Source organism: Lygodium microphyllum, chromosome 12 (assembly GCF_053477565.2).
Source record: "Lygodium microphyllum isolate KBCC chromosome 12, Lygodium_microphyllum_v1.1.10, whole genome shotgun sequence".
In the NCBI taxonomy this organism is placed as follows: domain Eukaryota; kingdom Viridiplantae; phylum Streptophyta; class Polypodiopsida; order Schizaeales; family Lygodiaceae; genus Lygodium; species Lygodium microphyllum.
Window position 1 is genome coordinate 91,342,472 of NC_141146.1, and position 19,467 is coordinate 91,361,938.

The 19,467-nt window shown below is 40.5% G+C and overlaps 1 protein-coding gene across 1 annotated transcript; it reads left to right on the top strand.

The window, feature by feature from the left end:
- The first annotated feature begins 739 nt into the window (after positions 1–739).
- LOC148028033 (uncharacterized) lies at positions 740–19,134 on the top strand. The gene is made up of 3 exons (XM_087689904.1): positions 740–907; positions 1,044–1,462; positions 18,912–19,134. The coding sequence occupies exons 1-3, from the start codon at positions 740–742 to the stop codon at positions 19,132–19,134; spliced, it is 810 nt and encodes a 269-aa protein (XP_087546030.1).
- Positions 19,135–19,467: the final 333 nt, after the last annotated feature.

Genomic DNA, 19,467 nt, shown 5'->3' on the forward strand with positions numbered 1-19,467 from the left:
CAAGGTAACACCTTGAAGCCCCCCAATCGTCCGCGTCCACGCGGACGATGGGTGGGCTTATGCCCCGTGGCAACCGTCCCGTCATTTGGTTATGCACCGTCGTGTGGGCCTCCAAGGTAACACCTTGAAGCCCCCCAATTGTCCGCGTCCACACGGACGATGGGTGGGCTTATGCCCCGTGGCAACCGTCCCGTATGCCGTCCCGTCGTTTGGTTATGCGCCATCATGTGGGCCTCCAAGGTAACACCTTGAAGCCCCCCAATCGTCCGCATCCACGCGGATGATGGGTGGGCTTATGCCCCATGGCAACCGTCCCGTATGCCGTCCGACGTGCCTCCAAGGTAAGATATTGAAGCTTATGGTCGCGTCAAACCGTTGGGTGGGCTTATGCTTCGTCCCATGGCTACAAGCGTGTGGCTTTGTCCCATATGCTTCGTGAGAACAAGGTAAGAGATTGAACCCCCCAATCGTCCGCATCCGCGCGGACGATCCGTGGGCTTATGCACAAGCGTGTGGCTTCGTCCGTGGCTTCGTCCCGTGACCTAAAGAGATTGATTGTGTTGCTAATCTTAAAGAGATTGATTGTGTTGCTAATCTTAAAGAGATTGATTGTGTTGTTAATCTTAAAGAGGTTGATTGTGTATCTATTTGTAAGTGTGTAGAGAAAGTTATGGCACCTAAAAGAGTGCTTAGAAAGAGAAAGAAATGTGTGTCACCTCATAGTAGCCGTGAAGTCTATATGAAGCTACGTTCAGGATGTGTTCCTAGGCGGATCTTAGAGCAAGAAGCATCATCGCGTTTGAGATCAGTGGACACTCCTTCAACAAAGAAAGGATGTGGTCCAAAAAGATGTGTCTACATTGATGACGAAGCACAAGTGGATGGGGACTCCAATACAATTGACAAGGTTGCGGAGCACACATGTAGTCACTTATGTGTCCATTTCATTTACATATGACGCTTTGTTCAGTGTTATGTATTAAATATGATTGGTTTAATGCTACTTTTTTTATTGTTACTTATTAATATCTGCTCCTATAGAGACTAATGTGCAGCATGATAGTCTAGATGACAAAGAAGAGGTGAGTGGTGATAGTGATCAAGGGGAGAATGATGATGAAAAAGAAAAGAAGCACTCAAGGAACTTAGGCAAGCAAGTCTCCCTAGGACTAATGAAGGATGTGCTGAGTCAATTTTATATAAAAAAGAGGACGCTGCCTCCTCTTGTGCCTCTTTGCAGATTAGTGGCTCATGAGGCAGTCAGATTTGCTACGGATGATGCCCAGTGGTTGATTCCTTCCTTTGATTCCACTGGTTATCTTGAGACTATGGGACACTTCCTTGTGTCAGTTGAAGGTCGGAGAGGGGAGACCATGTCTCTGACAGCCAGCAATCTAGATGAATGGGGTCCAATATGGCGTCAAAGAAATGAGGATTTTGAGAGGGCTCTTGGAAGAGAGTGGCAAGACCTTAAGGGTAAAAAGTTCTTGGTTTGGGATGGAAACCACAGGCTTAAAACGTGGTGGAAACGCATCAAAGAAAGTAAGTTGTCCACTATACATGCAAGTATTGAATGTTCGTATCCCATTCTTATGTTTGTTGGTTTTCAATTACAGAGTACTCCGACTGTGCTCACTACCATGTTAGTGTACGGTGCCAATTCATTGAGGTGCCAAAGGCAAAGGAAGCAGAGCTACTACTCGCACTAGACACCACCAACGCGTAAGTCTTCTTCCTTTACCTATGCTCCTCTTTGTAATATGTTACACTTACATTCTCATATTATGCTTTTGTTTGTTTTCAATAGTATTGCCAGAGCTCATGTTACTCCAAATATTGCGCATGAGGTGTATATGTTTCAAAAGTTTGGTATTGCAAACAAAGACTCCATTCTAGATAGATTGAGTCCAGCCATGAGGAAGTGGGCTGAGGTTGAGATGAGTATAGAGGCAAGGTATTATCATGGTGTTGCTCCATGGTATAACTCTCCTTGCGGTTTAATATCTCAGCTTGTATGGAAGGTGATTTTCTTTCTATGGCTCACTTGTATGAGATGTGCTTTTCTATCTCTAATTTAGTTTTTTTTTTTTGGAATGATAGGATGAATTTCATGTCTTCATCTCAAAAGAAACTACTAAGCTTGAGGCTCTTGGTCTAGATGAGGTAGAGAGGAAGAAACGTTTGGAGAAGGCTACAAGGGTGGAAGAGGAGTGCCTTAAGGATAGGGGTTACAAATACCTATCCATTGCTAATCCCCAAAATGGTGATGAGTTCTTTAAATTGTTATTTGGGCTAAAGTGGGATGATGCAAGCATGCTCAAGATCACAAGAGACAAGCTGTATTGTCTCACAAGCTCAAAAATCCCTGCGGAAAGGTAATTTGTATATATAACGCAAGGTGTGTGTATGTGATGCTTTTTTCTTCAATGCTTTCTATTTTCGTATATTGTTGTGCATCACAGGAAAAAAATATTGTTGCATCTTATGAGTCTCACAAAGGCCAAAGACCCCCAATACCCGCATTTTGGTGATTATAAGCTCTTTCGGGTTTACATGAAGAAAGAGACATATTGGGCTCACTTGCATTCGGAGGCACTACTTCAGATTGATAGGATACAAGTAGAAGGTCCACAGCTACCAGATTCATTTGAGGAGTTCTTTAAGCTTAACATGAAAAATCATGTCATGCAGGTTGACTCAATGTAGTGCATTCATATAGCTTTCTTAAGTTCTTTCTTAAAATGTATATGTGCTAATGTTAAGCGCTTGTGAAACTTGTGTAGGCTTTTGTACACCTCTTGGATGGAGTGAAATCTTCAGATGTTGCAAAGAAGATGCTAGAGCTTACGTTTTCAGCCAAACGTGTGATTTATAGGTTAGCATGCATTTTCATATTAGATTGTGTGTCTGATTTTCATATTAGATTGCATGCATTTGCTTGCGTAATTGGCAAGAATGTTGCAGGTGGATACTACAATGTGTAGTATATGTAAGGGGTTATTAAATTATACCTTAATGAATGCATGTGATAGCAAGGGCTTACATATAATAACCCACTCCCCCCCCCCCTTTGCCTTGTGAATAAATGTTAAAAAGTCAATATGGAAAATGTTATTATGCTTAAAGGTAATGTATAGGGTTTTGTAATCCTTCCATTACTTTGCACTTTATACCAAATGTCGAATGATGCTAATGGGGCATCTTGTCCATTTGGGCATCATGGTATTGTTCTTCTTTGATCCAATTTGGTAGGCATATCATAAGGATATTTAATATCACAATTAGCATCATATTAAGGGGACAACAATGGAAGACAGTTGTGCACTAGAGCATTGCCATTCTTTCTTTTTTTCCACTTGAAAGAGAGTTTGAAGTAACATGCTTTGCTTTCTTGCAAATGCTTATTTTGTATCTCAAGTACTTTTAAAGTACCATTAATATTCATGGCCACAAGTCAAATGGTGGAATAAGCCAAGTATAATGTTGCTCTATCACTTAGGTATCAAGGAGTGTAGAGCTTATAAGTACCTTAAATAGATGAGGATAGGGATGTGACCATTTCATGACCCTTTTTTACTAGTTTTGAGAGTATATATATATATATATATATATATATATATATATATATATAAGGATAACCCTAAAGCTCATCCAAAAAACATAAGCATTAGAGCTTTTTTCATCATTAATATCAAAGACTAGTTAAAATTATTTGGTCCTGGAAATAATGATAGTCTAATGAGTATCCAAGGAAGGGCAAAAAAAAAGGGGGGGGGTGCGAGCTGTTGGTTGCAAAATTGTGCTTAGAGCTGCTAATTGTAGAATTGTGGCTCTCTGCAAGAAGAATTTTGCAGTCAATAACTCCCCAAATTTTCTCTCATATGGGGTACATTTACAATCATGTGAAGATATGTATTAAAATTGCAGTTGAAGTACATATAAATTGATGTTTAGAGAAATTTGAAAATTGCAAACTATTTAGGGTTAGCTAGTGCAATTAAATTCATGCTTCTCCTTTTGATGATACATGCACGATCCAACACAAGTATTTTAATACGAGGTTATGCACAATATTAGATGTGGTTGTAAACTTTTTTAAAAATTTTGAGAAAGCATCAATGAGTTTATAGGCCTAGCCCCTTGTAGCATAGCCTTATTAGCAAAAATGCAATTAACATGTGTAGACAAGATAAGAATCACATATATTTACAATATGGGATTTGAAAGCACTAGCAAAGTAGTAATGTCATTTGGCCAAAGATGTGACTTTTATCATATGCAATGTCTATTTGACAAAATTCTAGTTTATTGTAATAAGTGAAGGAATTTTAAAATTGTAGTTTATTGTAATAAGTGAAGGAATTTTAAAATTGTGCATGTTATAATTTTTTTAAAACAAAAATCACATTTTCTACAAATAGGCAAATAGTCTACTTGAGATTGCAATCACAAGATTCATCATATTATAAAAATGATATCTTTAATGTAGAAAGTTTTCCATTGATTCCACATTAGATGAAATAGAGTTATACATATCAGTGTTTATATAATATATAGTACAAAAGCAAAGTTATAGCATCTGCTAGACCTTGGATAAAGACTTCAATAATATTCCTAGATTAAAGCTAAAAGATTTAGAAGATATAATGCTTCGGTCTCATAGGAGGTAGAAATTTGACAATTTTATTCATGGATATATTCAAATGGTGTTTGCAAAATATTAATTTATTATAGATGTGGCCGTTTTCCATCACTTGAGCCAAAAGTTATATATATATGAGAGGGATCTAAACTCCAAGGCATTAGCGCTCAAATCCAAGCTACAAGAGTCTTAACCACGCCAAGAGAACATGTTTAATCTCAAAAGATCTAGGGAATGATCTACTTTCTATGAGACCTATAAAACTTAGAAGATTTTATTGTATTTTCCCTCAACACCTGTAAATTTTGGCCAAAAACCTCTTATCTTCCCAACTTCAAGATTTTCCAAATTTTTGGGAAAAGATTTATTTCAAGCACTTAGTGGGACCAATGTGTCTTTGATTATCACCACTAATATTCCTTTTCAAAAGAGAAACCAATCCACTTTTAATAATGACTGAACTTACAATTGCATTATTTCGCCTTAAAGAGCAACAAACTAAGAATAGAAAAATATGTACAAAAAATTTAAATACGAATAAAAATTTAAGGCTTAAATCACAAGTTCTCAATAGACAATAAAATGATGCAAACCATCACCTTCAAAATTTATTTTTAAAAGTAAATTTCAAAAATTGAAGGCGGGATTACACTATATCTAGGTTTTTCTCAAGCATAGGTTTTACTCCACTATGATTTTTCTGGAGTAGTGAATATGGAAGAATGTACCTTTGTAAGACAAGATTGTGGCATTGATTATAATTAAGTAACACACATCACACCACCTAAGACAATGTACTACCCTTGCAAGACAAGATTGTGGCAATGATTAGAATGATTAACACATTAGTACCCCATCTATAAAGAGTTCTCTGATAATTGCATCCACTACAAGATATAAGCCTCATATCAACGTTCAAAGCGACGAAAATGTTCACCAAAAAAATTACCCCCGTCGTCACTAAACGTGTCGGTATTAGCAATGCTATAGAATCATCGCTACGAGTGTCTCTATTGGCGTCGCGATTTTTGTTGCAAATGTAACGCAAATAGCGATGCCAATAGCAACGTTTTGTGATGCTAATAGCGACGCGTGCAAAAAATTTGCGACACTAATACCAATGGTTATAAAGAAAAAAATAATTGTGGCAGGGCAGTAATCTTCCTTACCACATGTAACACTATGCGTTGTATTTGGGCTATACAAAAGGGTTACAGTAACTAGACCAATGGTGGTCAAAATGAAGGCAAAGTGTACTTGAATCTACAATTAAACTGATATATAAAATAGATACAAGATTACTTAATAAAAGCACTCATGGAATCATGGCAAGATACAAAGGATGATAATAATATAGTGTATAGAAAATGCCTACATAAATCACAGGACTAAAAGAGAAGAGGATGTGTGCTCCACGGATCCTAGCATGAGCAATAGATCCTCGCCATTTGAAAGCTCGTTCTACCACAAAGGAGCATCGAACGGACTCTGCAAAAAAAAAAAAAACTACACATCAGTCCACCATACAATAATACATTTTAATTAAAATTAGTAACTATGGACAAGAAAGAAGAGTGACTTACTGGGCCACCACGTGCATACAATCTATCGATCAATGTAGTGAGATCATGCCTCTCTACATATCGAGTCTCTAGGTCAGTGGGATCCCGGTTTGTAATGGAGTACTATAAAGAAAACAAAATACAATTGTTAGAAACACAATTGTAAGTACAAGCGATATTGCAAAAAAATAAGTGAGAAGAACAAAAGAAAAACTTACAAGGTCCTCTCCAGCTAAGTCCTATGGCTGTCACTCCCAAGATGATGGATGACTCCTGTCTCTAGTCGTGCCTTTGTTGCCTCGCATTGATGTCTCCAACGTCCTCGAGAATCTGTAGCGTCCTCTCTATGTCAACGCTAGTCATCTACATCTAGCCACTCGGGCTTTGAGGCCCCACTCTTAAGTGCCTTATGTGCGTCTGATCGTTTGTGTGATATGTACACATGCATACACTCCATCATCCAGCATATGGAGAACCTATCTGCTGCGATGGATATTAAAAACTCCTCATGCAAGGATGCTACTATGTAGTCCTTGCTCCTCTCCGGTATGTTCTTCCAATGATCCAAGTCGTTGTGCCAAAAAATTTGTTGGCACAACTCTCTTATACGAGCCATCACCCTCCTCCCCTCATCATTCATGATGATGGCTCATGTCCCATTATCTACAAGGTATCCATACCCCTATGGGGTATGTCTAAGATGTGTCCTCTTCCACTTGCGACCGTGCTCCTAGGCATATCCAAGAGACCCCTGTACATTTGGTGTACCCATGAGGGTGGTATCTCTTAGAGTAGCACCCATAGGGGTGCCACCTACGAACGACTAAGCAAAAGCTGGAATGACTGGAGTAGACATCCTCGCAGATGTGACAAAACCCACACGTGATGCAAATCCAACAGAACGACGAGGTGGAGACATTGCATTGATACCTCCACAAAAACCACCTTAGCCATGCTCTCTCGAGCCTCCATGAGAGCGAGGAGTAGCACTTGTATCTCGAGTCAACTACAGGCTCATCGCATCCACATTTTTGCAGCAGCCTCCAGAACCACTTCCTTTATCCAGCCCAAGTGGGCCCAAGTCTGGAGCGTCAACCTTGTCTATTGGAAACCGAAGCATCAGAGTGTGTCGAAGTAGATCAAACGAAATGGCCTGATGGTGTCCGAGACAGCTCTTGGTCCGGCATATCTTTGAATTGAGTCATTTGATCTAGAGACATATGTGTAAAGATCTCCTATAGCTCCTCGTTGCTCATCCCTGGACTCATCCTGCTGTCCAAATATCCACAAAGGTCACCTGCACAGACAAAAATTGATGTTAGCATAATCAATATAAAGATTCAAGCATAGCATGGTAATATAACTCTTAAAAAAAATGATCTTATTCAAAATGCATATTCTAGAGTACCCTTATAAGCAATTCATCAACAAATTTAGTAGGTGGATGCTCCAAGTATGACGTAGCCTATGGTCCCATGTCAATCTACTAACAAAACTCTGCATACGCTGAAAGGTTGATAGAAAGGTCACCACAAAAGAACGAGTCCACCTCGTTCTCAAAGAATTATTAGCCTTCTATCTTTCCATCATTGTTACTCGATTCTTCCTCCTCTACACCTTCCAAGCTTTGGGTGGCCTCCACCCCTTGCGATATCGACCCCTCTATCTGCACATTGTCCTCATCTACACTAGGAACATTACTTTCATCATATACTCTCGCACTTTGAGGAGCTGAAGATACAACATACCACCTTTGAGATTGTCGTGGGTTTGGATAGAAATTTACTTATTTAAAATCACATATAAGAGAGACTTAACATTTGTGACATATACCATGTCATAATAAAAGTTTTAAAAACATGAGTTCATGCACGTGTTTACAATGGGCTCGTAGTACAAAGGTGTTGCGCAAATCCATCCATCTTTTTTTGGAATTTGTTTCGAGAAATTTAGATGGACCTCATGGAACAGTTGTCCCGGCTCCTTCTAGTACCACTTTGAACCACTACATATCAAATAGGATCATGCAGAAGCTATGGTAATCCACCATGATAATACTTTGTAAGTTCCCAAAATATTCCATCTCTTCTATAGCGACGTTTGGATTTGTGGCTCGACGTCGGCTCTCTTGCTCAAACTTTTCCATGACACCACAATTCGCTGTGAAGCGCATTTTGTCGATATACTCCATGTAGAAATGTCATTCGCGTGACTGCGTCACACTGTATATTTTGTAATGTACAATAAAAATGGTTAACTTATTGTTACATATAAAATCTGGATAGGACAGCTTATAAAACATGTGGTCGCCTTTGGACTACATCCCCTCAAGAATTCCCACTCCTCAGTAGAGACCTCCACCCCTTCACAAGAGGCTGCGATCAAAGCTCCATGCAACCATCTCATAGATATAAATTGCAACATCTCCTCCATGCCCTTGGGATATCAAATCAGTCGGTTGCACATACTTTGTTGAAATTTGGATCGCGCTTCTTCCCGATATTTCTTGGCTTGCTCATACCTAGCGAGCCACATCTCCATGGAGGCATGGTGCAACATACAAAAATGATTCACTCTCTCCTCCATTATAGTATCCATTCTTTTTTCTACCCCATTTTCAACCACCATATCTCTAGTCACTCTATCATCGTCCTTCACTGACCATAGCATATTGTTATGTGAATCCACAATTAGTAGTCACTGTGAAATATGTACTAATGCCTTGGATACCAACTAACCTTTAGCCATGCTACCTTCTGGTTGAGCTCATTGTTGCACAAAGCCTTTTAGGGTTTTCATGAAGCACTCTAAGAAGAACATCCATCATGTATGGATAGGTCCCGCAATATCTATTTCATCTACAAGATGCACAAGGAGGTGGGTTTGTATCATGAGCATGTTCGTAGGCATGTACTTTTCAAAGAGATAGACCATCTCTACTTCTCCCTGCCTTGCAGATTCAATAGAGGATGTCTTGATCTCTTTCTGTGAAATCCATTGTACTAAATTTGACAACCTGTAAATCGCCCCGCATATTTTTGGAGTGAGGCATCTTGCTATCGTGATTGGTAGTACAAACTGCCACAAATGAAGAAGCATTACGAACAACAACTACACTCCAAATAGAAAAATACGTAGGTCGCTTACAATCCATTCATAGTACAAACCTAACATATCTTATGCAAATAATGGGATTTTAGCCTTGTTAGTTGGTAGTCTTTAGAAAATGCGGATCTGAGAGAACGCATCATACCCATCGCAGTGCGGATAGACCTGATAAATTGCTTCACAATGAGCTCTTTTTTAGTGGACAAAACCCAACGAGCACAAGATAGTTGCAAGCGACCAATAGCACTCAACTGCGGTCAAATTTCCTCCATCTTGCATACCTCCTTTAAATCCATTCATGCTCCTACAGTGTCTCTCTTTCCTGTGATGTGGTTTCATAGCAAGCTGCCCACATTCTTGAAAATATTTATAGGATCTAGCAAGTAGTTAATCTGTAAGTGGGTCCAATATGGCAACTCGTAGAAAACTGAGAATCGTCGCATTCTGTTTGGATGCGACTCCGTGTGGATCATTTTCAGCTCGTACCAGCTTTGGGTGTTCATTCATGCTAGAGGTCGTCCAAGAAAACCTTCCCTTAATTCATGACCCTCTAACAAGAAAGCGGCATGTCCTCAATATACCATCTTCTTCATGGTTCGTGACTTTCAGGAGTCTAACTATGGCCCACACAATGGACATGCATGATAACTTGAGGTAACCAGACCTATCCCAACACCTCTATTTAGTGAATACAAACTTGAACGAGCTATGATAGATATGACCAATGAGGATGGAAGCCTACTTACCTGAGCACTTGGAGAATCCTGGAAAGGCATGCATGGTCCACATGAGAATGGCTCGCATATTGGTGGACCATCGACCATCGCACTTGATCATATCTTCCACGGTGACCCCATCGTCCCACAAAATCTTAAGCTCATCAACTAATGGACGAAGATAGGCATCCATATTCTTGACGTTTAGCGGACAAGAATGAGCAAGCTAAGAATGAGGTGTCATTTCTTTGTAGAAAGCCATGGTGGGATGTTGTAGTTAACAAGGACTACATGCCATACATTGTAAGATGTTGAGCGGAGACAAAATGGATTCACGCCATCCATAGCAAGACTAAGTCGAAGATTCCTTAGCTCTCGTGCAAAGGCCTGGAAAGGTAGAGTCAATGTGGCTCCATGCGCATGAATCCACTGAAATTCATTGGACTCCATCTCTGGATCTATTCTAAACATGCCACATTATCAAGCTTGCCATGCTCGACGTAGAAACATGTGAAGTATACAAGGGATAAGTGGAAATTGTCTAAGAACTTTCTGAGGGATGGTTTTTCCTTACAAGTCTTGTCGAAACCTCTGAGTACCACACTTTGGACATGTCTCCATAGTCTCATACTCACCTTGAAACAACACGCAATCGTTGATACATGCATGGATACTGTTGTAGTCTATGCCAAGCTTTTGTAAAACATGTCGAACATCATCATGAGACTCATACATGCTATTTGCAAGTGGTAATATATGATACTTTTGCAACCTAAAAAGAAATCATAAAACACCTTGAAAAAGCACATTTGTTTTTTATAATGGTACCGAAAAGAAATCAATGAAGCATACGTAGAAGGTACTTGAACAACTCAGTCACACTCGCATTGCTCCACCCGTATTTCCCTTGCACACTTAGGAGTACAAGTAGAATCTTCAGGTGAGATACTCGGCACCCATCATATAATGGTATGGATGCTTCCTCTCTAAGCGGATTAGATGTATCGGTATCCATGGGCATCAATGCATAGATCAATGCCTCCATCTTAGGCTTTAAGATTGTAGGAAAGTCTAAAAGGCTACCTATCTCCTCTGTTATTGACGGTATAGATTGGGTAGTGCCTTCCAAGTGGTGGATTGGCTCAAGCGCTCCATCCATCGCATGCCCACGAACTCTTCTAATTGGCCACAATAGGTGCACTCCTCCTTGGGATGAGACATCACCTCCTTGTATAAATTTTACGATCACATTCAATGTTGTTGTATATGATATTCAATTAGTTTGCAAATATAATGCATGATTGATACACAGTTTAGTTACTATTTGCTCAAAGTCAGAGATCGCTTGATCAATGATCTCTGATTGAAACTCGTAGAAGTGTCGCACATGTTCTATATACAAGCGACGCTTTTGTCTAATTGCTAGCTTGCATTGAGATCAAGGACATGGGACATGTTGATTAAGATATACCTCGTGATCTTTAACATCATGACCTTCATCGTTTTTCATTTTTTCTATGTTATGATAAACAATTTGTTTTTTGTTCTCATTCTCTTTTTCTTTTTGAATTTATTTGAGAAGGGATTTCTTCACTTATAACTCAACAAAAATAATGCCAGCTGTCATCTTGGTTTTATCCTCATTTCTTTGATTCTCCCATATTCTTTGCACCTTTTTTTGTGCTCTTCATTTTATGTTCTCTCCCATTTCTCCTTCTTTCTATCTCTCTCTTTCTTTGTTGCTCCTCTCTTTGTTTCTCTCCAACCCCTTATATTTTCTCACTCAGCCTTCTTTCTCCCTCCCTCTCTCTCTGTCTTTCCCCATTTCTTTGTTATCTTTCAAGTTTATTCTCTCTCTCTCTCTCTCTCTCTCTTCATTTTTCTTTCTTCTTCTCCCTCTCACATTTCCTATCTTTCTTACTCTCTCACTCTTTATTTGTCGCCTCTCTCTTTGTTTCTATCCACCTCCTTGCATTTTCTCACTCATTCTCCTCTCTCCTTCCCTCTCTCCCTTCTCCTTATTTTTCTCCATCCCCGCATGGCTATGGTCTTAATAAGTGATTAGTTTAGGCAAGGAAGTGGTGGCTTATGAGGAAGACACATCTCGCTCTCCAAATTTTTCATATGTTTGATGTGTCGTATGCTGGGTTAATTAAGGTGAGATCCTAGTCTTCTTAGGGTTGTCATCTCTTAGATGTAGTTACTCTGATGGCCTAGCTACATGAGGTCTAAGGGCTTGACTATCACTATTAGTGCTACCTCCACTCAAGTTTTTCTCACCAAATGGTTCCCGGTGAGCTTAGGAATAGTTTTAGGTTGATTATGTGGAAGTTCACTTCTCGAGGTATGAACTGAGCCTTTAGCACATACTTTGGAAGTGAGCGTATATCAAGTGTTTGTCAAGATTGTGGGAGAGAAGGAAGGAGTCTCACTTGTAGCTTTCTTGCTTGCACAATGGGGGAATACACACAAGGGTGGAGGCTGAAAACAGTTTTCCTCTTCTTAGTTGTGTAAGCCAAAAAGAACTCTCATACAAAGAAATAGAAGAACCCTATATATGGGTCTCAAACCAAACTCAACTAACTAAGGTGGCATACTAACTGAGCCATGAACTAGAGTAGATAAGGATAGCTATCATGTAGCTATTATTCATGGGCGGTGTACCAACCGCGTTTGCAACTGACAAGTCGGTGACATAAATACACAACGGTCACCCTGGCGTATCACGAGTGGAGCTCGATATCTCAACACTCCCCCTCGAGCTCAATCCCAATTCCTGCACACCAAGCAGGTCTCTGAACTTGCGCAGCTTCTCTGCGCCCAATGCCTTCGTGAATATGTCAGCTACCTGATCCTCTGTGTTGACATAAACTAGATCAATAAGACCTAGTAAAACCTTCTCCTGCACATAGTGATAATGCACCTCAATGTGCTTTGTTCTAGCATGATAGACTGGGTTATTTGCCAAGTGTATACTACTTATGTTGTCACAATAAATGACAACTGGCCCATCTGTAGACTGATGCATATCATAAGGTAGCTTATGCAACCAAGCTACCTCACATGCATCCATTGCTGCACCCCTGTACTCAACCTCTGTGCTAGACAAGGCAACTGTAGGTTGTTTCTTGTTGCTCCAAGTGACTGCAGCACTCCCAAAAGAGAACACATATCCACTGGTAGATCGTCTATCAAAAATACTACCAGCCCAATCAGCATCAGTGTATCCATGCAACTGTATCTGAACCCCAGTCTCATAAAATAGTTCATACTGCAATGTGGACTTCACATACCTGAGTATGCGTCTAGCCGCATCCAAATGTAGTTTCATTGGAGCCTGCATAAACTGACTTACCAATCCAACAGCATAGCTCAAATCTGGCCTGGTAATAGTCATATAAATCAAACTTCCTACTATGCGTCTATACATAGTAGGGTCTTCTAGAAGCTCACCTGTATCTGTGCTCAGCTTCACATTCTGCTCCAAAGGAACTGAAATAGGCTTACAGCCTATCATCCCATATTTGGACAGCATGTCCAATCCATACTGCCTCTGCAAGAGCTGTATCCCACTTGGTGATCTGATCACCTCAAGCCCAAGAAATAACGCAGCTCTCCCAAATCCTTCATCTCAAACTTCTGCTTCAATAGCATTTTCACATGAAGGATATCTTCATCACTGTCACCTGTCATAATCAAATCATCAACATAAATGACAAGTAGCATAATACCTTTCTCTGTTTTTCTCACATAAAGTGAGAAATCTGCCTTGGAAATCTGAAAGCCAATAGTGACAAGATACTGTCCTATCTTGTCAGACCATGCTCTAGGTGCTTGTTTCAAGCCATACAATGCTTTCTTCAACCTGCAAACAAACTCAGGATGAACAGTATGCACATAACCTGGTGGCTGCTCCATATATATCTCTTCTTGCAAATCACCATGCAAGAAGGCATTCTTTACATCCATCTGATGTAAAGACCATCCCTTTGATGCAGCCATAGCAATGACTGCTCTTACGGTTGCCATCCTTGCAACTGGACTGAATGTTTCTTCATAATCAATGCCATATGTTTGTGCATACCCCTTGACTACTAATCTTGCCTTGTATCTATTCACAGAACCATCTGCATTGTGCTTCACCTTATAAACCCACTTACAGCCAATTGCATTCTTACCTTTAGGCAAAGGTACCAATTCACATGTAGCATTTGCTTCCAAGGCATCCATTTCTTCATCCATGGCTTTCTCCCATTTTTCTTTTCCCATGGCTGGCTCAAAAGAAGTGGGTTCTGGTTCCTGTATCACTTTGACCATATATGCATAGTGAATGGCTATAAATCCATCATATTTCAGCCTATCCACAGGATACCTAGCTCTCGTAGACCTGCGCAAAGTAGGTTCACTCCCAGGTGCTCTCAAAACATCCCTGGTCTTCCTTACTCCAGGTGTAACAATATTAGGAATACCCAACTCATCATCAATGCTCTGTTCTGAGCCACTAGATTCACCATCCACATAAGAGTGACCTGCATTCACATCAAACATGGACTGATCAACCTTCTCTTTTCCTATTCGTGATACCTGCATACCACTATCTGCATTGCTTTGAGAAGATTCTCCTGATCTCAATCTGCCTATCCATGGCGAAGAATGTGAACCACTGCTAGAGGACGCTCCAGATCCACTAACATTTTGTGAGTGCTGCTGTGAATTCTGTGCAGCATTACCATTTTGTGCATCTACATCATCAATCACATTTACTGGTTTATACCAGCTACTCATCTCATAAAAAACAACATCTCTGCTCACTGTAAACTTATGAGTAGAAGGGTTATAGCATCTATACCCTTTTTGCTGCAGAGAGTAACCAATAAAGATGCACTTCTCAGCTTTTGGATCCAACTTGGATCTCAACTCATCTGGCACATGTACATAGGCAATGCAACCAAAAATTTTCAAATGAGAAATATATGGTTTCCTACCAGTATACCTCTCCTCTGGAGTCATCCCATGTATTGCTGCAGTGGGAGTCCTGTTCATTATGTAGACTGCTGTAGCAACTGCTTCAGCCCAATAAAAATCTGGCAGGTCTTTTTCATTGAGCATGGCACGAGATACCTCTCCAATATGCCTGTTTTTCCTTTCTGCAATTCCATTTTGTTGTGGGGTATGATTGCATGGATATTGCTGCTTTATGCCATGCTCCTGCAGGAACCTTGCAAACTCATTTGAGAGGTACTCTCCCCCTCCATCTGACCTTAGGCATTTTATTTGCAAACCTGTTTCTTTTTCAACCATAGCTTTAAGAGTTTTGAAATGCCCAAAAACTTCACTTTTCTTTTTCATAAAATACACCCAAATTTTTCTACTATAGTCATCAATAAAAGTGACAAAATAATGACAGCCTCTAAGAGATGCAGCTTTAGTAGTCCACACAGTAGAGTGGATTAATTCCAATGGCTTCTCACTCTCTTGAACATGTCTAGGAAATGGTTTCCTTGCCTGTTTTCCAAACTGACAGGCTTCACATACCTTATGCATTTCTGCAACCTTGAATTTGGGCAATCCTGCAACAATATTTTGGGCCTGTATTGATTTAAGTCGCTGTACATTAACATGACCAATGCGTTTATGCCAGATATCAATATCTGCAACTACACCGGTCCCATGTGCAAACATAGCTGCACTCAATTCAGACATGTCTGCATCCAATGTAAACATTCTGCCATTCTTCTTTCCTTTTGCTATCAAGCAACCTTTATTTTTCATATCCTCAACAAAGCATCCATGAGGATTAAATCTGACCTGCAAGCCCTGCTCAACCATTTGACCAACAGAAACCAGATTCTTGGCGATATTCGGGACATGAAATACATCGGACAGGTATTTCTTTTTCCCATCCTGCGTAGACAAAGGAATTTTTCCAATCTGCACAATAGGATGTGCAGTATCATCACCAGTCTCCACAAATCCTGGTTTTTCCATTTTTCTTGCATCCTCCATCCATTCTGCATGACTTGTCATGTGATTTGATGCACCTGAGTCAACATACCATACATCATTGCTTTCTTCTGCACTTGTCACAGAATTGTTCATGTGCTGCACCATAAAAAGATGCTCATTTCTGTCATCACCCTGTCTACTAGAAGATGCATAATTCCCTTGTTGCAATTTCCCATTCATGATGTCATTCTACTTTTTATAGCAGTCTTTAGCCATATGACCCATTTTACCACAATAGTAGCATTCAACATTACTATTTGCATTTTGACCTCTTTGCCATCCACCACGACCTCTTTGGCTCCCCTTGCCTTTAGAGTTACCACATCCTCCTCCATAGGACTGGTTTTCTTGAGTTTGCTGCATATTCTGATTTCTACCACGGCCTCCAAATCGGCCTCCTCTACCTCTGTCTCTACCTCTTCTAGCATTTGAGTAGAAGATAGCTTCCTTTGAAGTTCCTCCTGAAGAAGATGCACCACCATTTCTCTGCTCCTCAGAAATTAGAAGAGCAATCAACTCCTCAAAATCACGAAATCTTTCACGGACGGAAATGGATGTTCGGAACTGTGCATAATCCTTTCCTAGAACATTCAAGGTCACAAAAACTAAATCATCATCTTCCACTGGCGACCCAATGGAAGCAAGTGCATCTGCAATCTTCTTCACCTTCATGTGGTAGTCATTGATGCTCATATTTTCTCTTTGCACATTATGCAACTCTTGCTTGAGCTGCATTTTCCTGGCTTGCGTATTTGTGCTATACATTTTTGACAAAGTATCCCATGCCTCCTTTGGCGTACTTGCATCCTGAATATGCACAATCATAGAGTCTCAAATACTGATAGATAGCCAGTACATAACTTTCGTGGCTCTCTCATGCCATGCTTTGAATGCCTGCATTTGCTGTTGATTGGGAACATCAAGAAGAACTGGTTCTTCTTCATTTCCTACAACAAATTCCCAATATCCTTTTCCCATAAGGAAATTCGTCATTCTAAACTTCCATGCCTGGAAGTTGTTCTTGTCAAGCTTTTCAGTGACAATCTGTGAAAGAGAATCAGACACCATTACAAAACACTGCAAAAAATTCTGTCACTGCAAAAAACACAGCTTCACCCTCACAAGGGCAAATCTGCAAAACTAGCAAAAGTGGTATTTGACCACACAGTCACTTCCTAGTGAAGATTTTGTATAAACAGGAACCAAGGATGATTCTGTAACTCCCAATGTCTCTGCACATAAGCATACGATGCAATTTCTGTGGTAACTTTTCACCGACCTGTAGAACAGTGGTCGCACAGCATAAAACTAGGCCTTTTCCTGAGTGCGTGTAGAAAACTTCCGCCTCCAAAACAGGCCCCGAAATGGCCTCAAATAAAAAAAACAAGGTCGCGAAGGGCGTCTCAACCTGAGACAATGCACTCCTGCACTTTCCAGCTGTGCTACCTGCAGAGATCTGCTCCCAAAACAGAAAATGAAAGCAACACTGCTCCTCTTACCAGAATACCGCAAGCTTGGCTTGCTTTCTTGAGCTCCTTACCACGAACAAGGCTCTGATACCATGTCAAGATTGTGGGAGAGAAGGAAGGAGTCTCACTTGTAGCTTTCTTGCTTGCACAGTGGGATTACACACAAGGGTGGAGGCTGAAAATAGTTTTCCTCTTCTTAGTTGTGTAAGCCAAAAAGAACTCTCATACAAAGAAATAGAAGAACCCTATATATGGGTCTCAAACAAAACTCAACTAACTAAGGTGGCATGCTAACTGAGCCACGAACTAGAGTAGATAAGGATAGTTATCATGTAGCTATTATTCATGGGCGGTGTACCAACCGCGTCTGCAACTAACAAGTCGGTGACATAAATACACAACGGTCACCTTGGCGTATCACGAGTGGAGCTCGATATCTCAACAGTGTTACCATAATCTCTTTTGCCTCTATCTAGCACTCTGAAAACTTTCTTAAAGGTGTCCAAAAAAGTGAGTTGAGTTGAGCTTCCCATTAGTGAAGACTTGGTTACTCCTTCTCAAGTGCAATGGCCCTTGTGACGTGTCAAGGTGTAGGGAGTTTCTTTCACCAATCTTTTAACCATGAAATGTCCTCTTGTATGACTATGGTCTCTCTTTGTTTTCTCTACCCCCTCATGTTTTCTCATTCATTCTCCTCTCTCCCTCCCTCCCTCTCTCTCTCTCACTTTCTCTCTTTCTTTATTATGTTTCATGTTTATTCCCTCTCTCTCTCATTCTTTCCTCCTTTTTCTTTCTTCTTCTCCCTCTCTCATTTCCTCTCTTTCTCCCTCAATGCACCTCATTCTCAACAAAAACAAACAAAAGAAAATGAGAAAAAACAAGAAAAAAGCAAGAGGGAGCAATGTACTCACTGCAAAGGCTCGAAGATGTATTCTTCATCTTCTCTTCGCAACGGCTCCTCTTCGCCCTCATACACTTCCTCCTCTTCTTTGCGAAAGAGGATGCAGCGACGGCTAGGAGAAGCTATCCTTCCTTCTCTTTCTCTCTTTCTCTCCCTCTCCCTCCCTCTTTTGCTCTTTCTTCATCCTTTGTACATTTCCTCCTCTTCTTCGTGAACGGGGGTATGGCGGCGGCTGGGAGAAGCTATCCTTCCTTCTCTTTCTCTCTTTTTCTCCCTCTCCCTCTCTCTTTTGCTCTTTCTTTCGCTCTCTCTTTCGCAAAATGTTGCGCTCTAATTTCGATCGCGTCTTTTTTGTCTGATCACTGTCACTATTTTCATCTTATTTGCGATGCAAATAGAGAGGTTGCTAATTTGCGTCGAAACTCGGCGTCGCTATAATCCCCTTCCCTTCTAGTGATCCTCTTATGATGTGTTTGTTGTTGACATCAATCATGGTATTGAGGGCAGTTATATAAGCTTCCGCGGCGGTGCTAGTCCTGTTGATGAAGCAGAGGGTTTGATGCTACAGCTGCGCTGCCCTCGGCGCAGCAGTAGCCATAGTAGGCGAACCATCACATGGGTCGTGGCAACAACTCTACCCAAAGGTGCAGTTCTTGTTCTTCTTCCCACAGAGGTCATTCTCCGTAGCCTCCACAATGCAAGAATCATTCGTCATCAATCATTAGTATAGCACATGCCATTGCTGTCGTATGTGTAGATCTTCCCATCATCATTATCACCACACTCGTTCACAAGTAACGTATTTAAAAAGATGAATTAATCAGCTAATGATCGAGATTTGGTGAATTAGCTGTGAATCAGTTGATGATCGAGATCTAATGGATGCACAAGAGGAGAAGAAGTGAGCATGAATAAGCACTTGTGGTGCATGCCACTTATATACAACTATGAATATAGGCCCCTTCTCTTCTGATCTCTCCAATGTTATACGTGCAGAATCCTTTTCCGACATACCTTCATATATACGCGCATTTGAATTATTATAAGACACAAAAAATGTATA